The sequence below is a fragment of the Pleurodeles waltl genome, chromosome 12, assembly GCF_031143425.1.
Source record: "Pleurodeles waltl isolate 20211129_DDA chromosome 12, aPleWal1.hap1.20221129, whole genome shotgun sequence".
NCBI lineage: Eukaryota > Metazoa > Chordata > Amphibia > Caudata > Salamandridae > Pleurodeles > Pleurodeles waltl.
In genome coordinates this window covers 497,110,053-497,118,288 of record NC_090451.1, presented here as the reverse complement: position 1 = coordinate 497,118,288, position 8,236 = coordinate 497,110,053, and the positions used below count along the sequence as shown (strand labels likewise).

At 40.9% G+C, this 8,236-nt stretch overlaps 1 protein-coding gene across 1 annotated transcript in view; it reads right to left on the bottom strand.

Annotated features, from left to right (window-relative positions):
- Positions 1-449: 449 nt before the first annotated feature.
- XAF1 (XIAP associated factor 1) overlaps positions 450-8,236 on the bottom strand; it is a 120,076-nt gene continuing 112,289 nt past the window's right edge. Inside the window, exons 8-9 of the mRNA XM_069217221.1 lie at positions 5,064-5,137; positions 450-2,586 (exon numbers count right to left, since the gene is read on the bottom strand). Coding sequence (XP_069073322.1) covers positions 5,090-5,137 — 48 coding nt within the window. The 3' untranslated portion in view covers positions 450-2,586; positions 5,064-5,089. The remainder of the gene's footprint in view (positions 2,587-5,063; positions 5,138-8,236) is intronic.

Below are 8,236 nucleotides of genomic sequence, written 5' to 3'. Positions count from 1 at the left end.
GCCTTGTCCATAGTCTTCCTTTTTGGAGGGAGTGGCATGTACAAAGCCTCTTCAAAGGTAAGCTTTCTCTAAGATTGACGGGTAGATGGGAAAACATGAACTGGAACAATACTGACGTTAGGGATGGTTGTGGAACCGAAGATCGAACCGCGACAGGATCAAAAACAGAGCGAAGGCACACAATCTAACAATGGAGTTGATGTCCATGCGTATTATCACCAAGAGGAGGAGTTGCTCTACCTCTTGACTCAAAAGATTTCCTCTAAGAAAAAAAACTTGCACAACTCAAGACGCAAAACTAAATGGCAGAAGTATACAGATCATGTATATCTATAGAAATATATGCTTCAAATATGTTTTTGTTATTTTATTTTACTTAATTTATATAGCACAGACATAATCAATCATGAAAGCAGAGTGCTTTACAAAGAATGAGATGGACACACATATAAAAGGTATACATCACAAATTATTTACATTACAACAATCAGGTTAATGATTACATAAACACATAAATATAGACATAAACATCTTTGCCATATCATCCGTAGAAAGTCGCATTATAGTAACAAAACATGACAGGAGAATGTATTTTTATATTATTCTCATACAGATGTGACCCCAGATGATTAAAATCAATGCATATCTGGAAGGTGCTTCCTCTGTTGTTGAGTGCACTGCCCAGCAAGAGCTCTTTCATTAACTTCTAGAAGGCCTTGGACAAGTTTGTTGTTAATAGTGCTAGATGGATGGTGGTCCAAATGGTAGTGCAGCCTCCACGCATGACTGGTTAAGGGTTGTTATTGAACTTAAGTATTGTCTTAGAGAGCATTTCTTTGTTCCAAGAGTTTTATTGTTTTTAAAGAATTTTCTGTTTCAGAGTTAGATAAATGCATTTTGTATTAATTGGGAGCCATTGCATAGATCTTAAAACTTGAGAGATATGCTCTATGGAGAGTGTCTGTAAGGATAAGCAGTCTACATAAAGAAGTTACTTAATATTATCCCTGTAGTATGAATCTAGAGGAATACTTAAAGAGCTCCACAATAATGATTTTCCTTGAGAGAAAACAAGAACAGGCACATTTAGTGGTTATGCTGGTTGTTTGCCATGGCTTTGTAGTTCGAATCCGGGGTCACCAACTAGTCACGTTGTATCTTCCAGGGCAAACTATGTTGTATATTGAAACTTTGGGTTCCCTAGCTGTCAAAAATCGAGAGCACTAAGAAACTAGCCAATCCCCACTGAGTGCTGTATAAAAAAACAGTATTTTATATTTAGTGCTTCTGGGTGTAGGCTATTTATTTTATAGAACCTCTGTATTCTGATTTATAGTTTCTTATCTTTTTGGTTGGTGGAAACATTCAGTTGTAACTAGTTTGTTTTCACATTTATTTAACCAATGATAAATGTATATGCACAACACAGTGTCTGCTAGATTTCATTGTGCCAACTAGCCAAGGTCTCCTAAAGATTTATTGTAGTACAAGCACATGTGTATATCTGCAACTAGGCAATCTCCTACTCTTTAAGTCAAGTCTAGCAGACAGTACAAGTTGCGTGGTTCGGTTGCAAAAGACCTAATGTAGACATACAAATAATGTGCAGCAGCTTAAAGCTTGCCTATAGTTTACCATTAGTTGGCTGTACTGTCACCATTTGCATACTTCTTATTCAATGAACTTTCTTGTCCCAGCTTGTACCTTGGAGCAGAGCTTCTTTACCATCTCTCTCACTTGGTGGCCTCTTTCCTGCCACTGCGCATGTTTAGGGAACTACCTTTTTTCTTTTAGCTCAAGCGCTCCATGACAATGCATGTGTTTTTCAGCCTTCCCCCTCATGTGTTTTTTTCCCACTCCGATCTATGCTCCTTGTTGCTGTCTCCTTCATGTTGCTGGTTCTCTTGTGTGCTTTCCCTCACCAGCCAACGTCCCTCCCTCTCTCACGCTCCTTGTTGCTTGTATTAAGTCTGCATCTACTTAAATACTTTTTAAATACTTTTACTAATACATGAACTCCTATACAAAGAACACTGTAAACTGTGTAATGCATTTTTTATAACATAAGCCCATGCCTGTACGTGCTTATGAAATGTAAACTCTCCACTTTCTGGTTTTGTGCTGCAAAATCTGTGCGTTTAAATCTGTTCATCTATCTTCTTTCATAACAGACATAGTTTAAGTCAGGCTTCTCCAACAAGTAGCTTGCGAGCTACTGGTAGCTCTCCAGCAAACTGTAAGTAGCTCTCCTGTGTGCATCCCAGCCTACTAAATGGGACCCTTTTTCTTGGTTAAACTAATATATGTATGCCAAACAATTTGCTCAAGTTGAAAATATGTGGATTTGCAGAACTCAAAAGATGATGTGTAAGAAAAATGGTTGAATTTCCAAAATATATTTAAAGCTGATTTTCGAGTGATAAATCATTTGGGGAGACTTATTACTATTAATATTACTTTTACACCAGGCCCACTGCAGCTGTGCTGGCATGTACTACCCGCATAAAGGCATTCCAAACTGACAAAGCCTTTCTTTACATTAGTGCTGGCAACCCTGCCTGATGCAACTAATGTCGTCGACAGTAACTGCGAAGAAAAAAAAAGACAAATGTTACAATGCTAAAAAAAATAGTACAGTTTTTAAAGAAAATACATATAGCTGCCAAGGTTTCAGATTGCTTTGTGTGACATTTTCAGAATTTCAGTGTAATTATGAGTGAAATTTCAACGACTACGAGTGACACTTTCTTGCTAGCAAAACATAGTTGCCAATTTTCAGATTGCTTTTGTGTGCGTTTGCATGGTTTCAGTGTACTTTTAAGTGAAACTGTACAGCCAAATGTATGACAGTTCGAGTGACACTTTTATTGCTTGCAATGCAATTTTATTAAAATGGCAACTTTCATATTTGCAGTGCCTTCTGAGCCGCAGGCTGGGACATCATAGCACTATGAATATACAAGTAACTATTCCTCACTGTGCAAATCAGGATTCAGTTCTGTTACTCTTTGTTTACACATGGTCATGCTAACCCACGTTGTCAGCGGATCAGCACCGTTCCTACAAAGCTGCACATACCTAGCAGGAGTCTGGCAACTGCACCTCAGTGCACGGGTACTCTACTTGGCCAAGTGGAAGACCTGGTACTCAGTGTGGGTGTGGGGGGATACAGAAGTGCTGGCACTCAATAACGGTGAGTAGAGGTCTATTTAACACACCAATCTTAGACTGCACACTTCACAAGACCACAAAGGGCCCAATGGTGCCTCTAGAAATAACATCAATCAGTTGGGCCCAAATACTAAGTGACTTCAACATCAAAGTAAAAATAAAAACATTGCACAGAGTGAGTTTTGTTTACGAGTTTTATGCAGTTATAAGTATAAATCCTTATGTATTTAACACTGAAGGAATTTGGTGAATTCTCTCTGATGCTAGGAGATGGTAGTGTCTACTTCTAAATGCTGAATACTATCATTAAAATGGTGCTTGATGACAGTAAGCCTTAAAACTAGAGGTGGCCAAAGAATTCCGCTCCGCTGGCAGAGTTCGCAGAGTTTTAGTTCAGAAAAACTCTGCGAATTGATGCGGAGCAAAGTTTTTAGTCTTGCATGGCTTACCAACGTTAAGTTGGCACGAGTGAGAGAAATTGCTATGTTGGTGAGCGCAAGTGAGATTTCTGAGCGCGGGAGGTTGTGGCAGGGCACGCCTCCCCAAGTTGAAAAAGCTGCCACTTGCGTTGAGGAAGCTGCTGCTTGAGTAGAAAACCTACTCGAGCACAGAAAGAAGTTAGCACCCTCTGCCACTCAGCGTGATGCCTTTGAAGCTGATTTTAAACAGCAGGAGAACTCCTGGTGCAGAAAATCAGTGCAAACAGTACCACTTACCCAAACTCCGCCTCTCGCAGAACTCTGCGTGGCACAGTAGAGTTTTTTCGGCACTTCGCAGAGTTTGCGTAGCAGAACTCTGCAAACTCCGCACAGGCCTACTTAAAACATGTTATACAAAAATTGAAAGGTGTCGGTTGTGCCGAAGCGTGTGTGAGGCCTACTTTTGTCAATAATTATTCCTTCAGCAGTGGAGCCTCTCATGATCCCAACTGTGTCCAGCAGTTCTGTAAATGCATGACTAATGCATTTTAGTGCGGTGATGAGAAAACGATCACTAAAATGCATTAGTCTAACCCGTGTTGCGTGGTACTTGGCAGGGCTGAATACAGCCTGTTTTTATGGCTACTTTACATTAATTCGAACGTGGACCTGCTCTCAGAGCCCACTGGTTTCAAACAGCTAGCAAGCACTCACCCTTTACAAATCTTAATTTTCCGGTCACTAAAGACATTCTAAACCCTTAGGATTTGAAAGACGAATTGTGTAGGGAAAACAATGATTTCTGCACCCACTTTCAGTGTTAAGGAGACACAAATTGGTATACACAGTGATACTGCTATCTATCAAAATCTTTGTCAATAATCATAGTGCATATGGAAAAAGTTATTGGGACCGACTAACAAAGGGTTAGATTTAGCAGAAACAATAATTCAATGAGTTTAATATTTGTTTATGAAAATACACTGCAAATGCCCAAACAGTTTCTGTTTTGTGGATGCATAAAGCTGGCCACTCTCCTGGTGAGGTCTATCTTCACAAGCCGATTATGATTATATGTATGCTGTGTAAGGTTTGCATATGCTGTTTATATTTGCATGGACTGTACACTGCTCTTTGCTACGCCACCATTTTATGTTGATATTATTTGGCTGTGTTTTGACACAGCACCTTGCGAACAACTGACATGAAAATGTATCTGTTCCTTTTTTGGGAATGGTGAACAGACGAAATCAGTATGCAATCTTTGAATATATTTCTCAGAATTTTTGAGTAGTAAGCCGATATTATGATGGCGTATCTTGGAATGCACCTATAAACACTGTCACTACATTGCGGTTGACAATATCGAGTCCTCTTAGCAAAGTTGTATCCGTTCATGTTCGAGGGAAGGTGAAAGTATACTCTTCAAAAACACTGAATCCTCAAAAAAAGAAATAAACATAACAACTTTACCTTTTCTTGTTGTTATCAGGTGAGGATCAGGCTCGTTCACAGTCTGACAACGATGCTAGAAACTTGCATTTTTGCTGAAAGAAAAAAAACGAAAAGAAAATCTGGTGCTTCCTTTCTGCTATCAAGGCCATGAAAATGCTTCCTCTGCACTTAAAACTTTTTTTGAAAAACATTTTACTAATGTAGGGTCGAATTCACCATAGAATATCCTTTCTGCAAATGCTAAGACCTAGCATTCCAATCTGCCAAGAAGAAACAATGAAAGGACCAGTTAAAATTCGAATTTTATGTATGTGCTGCATCTATAATATTATGTAGCAAACTGGGGGCTATTTATTTTATACTAGCTATGCCTCTGGGGAATAAAATATATTTTGAATGAGGTGAATGCCACAACTAGTGGGGAGGAAGTGTTATGGTTTCCATCTGGGGCACACACACTTAGGGCCTGATTCCAACTTTGGAGGAGGTGTTAATCCGTCCCAAAAGTGACGGTAAAGTGACGGATATACCACCAGCCGTATTACGAGTCCATTATATCCTATGGAACTCGTAATACAGCTGGTGGTATATCCGTCACATTTGGGACGGATTAACACCTCCTCCAAAGTTGTAATCAGGCCCTTAAAGGTCAGCTGGTTTCACTGTATGCATTTTTAAATGTGCCCTTGAGGGGCAAAACTGAGCTCAATAGGCAGACGGAAACCTAGATTTTCCTGTGACTACCACCTATGAACTGCATATGCACCCACTCGAGAACAGAAGAAACTGGAAGCAAAGTGAGTGTCACCTCCAATTTTGCAAAATGTCCAAGCACTCTCTTCACGAAATATACCTTTGATATCCAGGGTAAGTGAGTTGTCAGGGGAAACATCCCAGATGCATTTAGGGACTATTTCAGAGTGACCGAGGGTGCTATAAGAGAACTGAAACAGAATGTTTAATGTGGTGTCCGTCAGTCGGATTCAGTTTATTGGGACCATGATCCATTAAACTAAAAACACACTCAGTAAAATATCAAATTACCATACATTTGGAAAGAATTAAACAAAATCTCCTCTATCGATATCACAATACGCCCATAACTCAAATATGATACTAGGATTTAAAGTCTACAAATAAAGAATGTTTAATGTAGGGGTGGGTTACCTGTATTAAGAGAGCATGTGGTGCTTAAAAGATGCTACTCGGGGAAATAAACTGCATTTGAGGATGTACTCTTGATACTTGAGACTAAGGACCTGATTTAGATATTATCACAACCGTTACGGATATCCCGCCCGCCGAAATCTAAATCCCATTATATGCTATGGGATTTAGTTTTCGGCAGACAGGTTATCCATCACTTTTATGACAGAGTAACGTCTGCCAATATCTAAATCGGGCAATAAATGTCAGCGGCGACCATCACAAATGTCAAGTGGGGGGGAGGGGAAAAACACATGAAAAAAAAAATACCGTTCTCTCGCTGCATCTTTCTGCAACCTCGCTCCTCTTCTGGTGTCCCGGCATTCACTGATGCACCAGCAGCAATCCCGGTGCTGCTTTCATGCTAAGCCTAGCATGAAAGCAGTGTTAGGCTTGGTCTGAGCACCTTGGACTGCCCTGGGTTCTGTGCAGTTTCTCCAGCCTGGCTGTTGAACACAGCCAGGTTGGAGAAACCTAAGTGTGCATGTGTGTTTGGCTAGAGACGGCTGGCCAAACACACATGCCTACTTAGGTGCACTCTCTCCTCCTCCTCCTTCCCCTCTCCCCCCTCCCGTGGCCAAGCCCAGCCCCTCCCTGCACTAATGGTTCAGCCAGCATACAAAAATAAAACAATAGTATGCTGTTGTTTAATTTTTCATCTTCTGGCTCTTAGCCAAAGAGGCGACGTCCATCCACCATTGCGGAGAATCAGCCCCTGCTAAATGAATGTCAGCCGGTGCCCTTATGTGGAGCTTTTGTCAGAGACAGTTAGGCACACCACTGTGATGGAAAGGCTGGGTTGCTTAGACTACCACTCATACACTGTTAAATAACACTTAGGGTCTGATTTTGAATGGCCTGCAGTGAGCAGCAATAAATATCACAGCAGATAAACTAGGACACTGAGATGTTTGAAGTCTGTTGTGTGTGATACATATTACCTATTCCCAGTTTGCCCTGAAAATGGACCTTAGTATGCAGGCTTTGCTGCTCATCGCAACAAAATCTGCAAGTCCAGCTAGTTACTAGGCATTTTGTTCCCATTATATTCCTCTAGTAGGACCTGCTAAAATTCAGTGGGGGTGCAAACTTTATCGTACCCGGTAATTACTGGGCTACTGACATTTTCTGTAGGTTTGACTGTGACTGAGGATCTAAGAGCAGATATTTGCTAGTGTCTCAACTCTGGCAGGTACAGCAGACCTACCATGACTCCTGGTATGTTTACTGGAACTTTTATCCCACCCCAAGAGTGCACTCTAGGAAAACTGATTTCTACGTATGGGCCACGGCTGAGGTTGCTGACTTGAGAGCAGTGAGTGACTTCCTAGAATACGCAGACCCAGAGGCCCAGTCACAATGAACACATACCCCCCACCCAGACAGCTGATGCATCTTTCACACTTAGTATGGAAAAAGAGGCTGTGAGTGTAACTTCTGTTGTTTGTTCCGCATGCCTTGGGTGTGGATGACAATTGTGGCCCATGCAATACGACCCTTAAAAAATAGTGAACTTTTTCTCTACTTTTTGGTGGCACCAGAGGGATTAACTTTGTACCAAATGGGGAATTTGTAATTGTTCAGGTGATCCACTGAGATGTTGTCATTGTTACTGTGCATACTCTGTGAATGCACGTCAAGGTGTACTTCATGCCTTTTGAACAGATTTTTTATTGTTTTGGGTACTATTCTTTCAAATTCTGTTTTTGTCTCTTCTGATAACAAAAGTGTTACACAATTTGATGAGTGTGTTCTGCTATGGTTTTGCTGGGATGTTAGGCAGGTGTGCTCCTAACTGTTTGTTCTGCTATGGTCGTAGTGTTCTCCCAGAGATACTGATTCTGAGAGACTGATGGTAGACATAATTTTCTTGGCCTAATATCCAAGTTGTGCTGTGACATGTAATTCAGAAAACCAAGGGTAGCAGTCTCCTGCGGGTCGTGTTCCTGCATGAGAGATGAGAGGAAAGTGGAGGCGCATTGAAG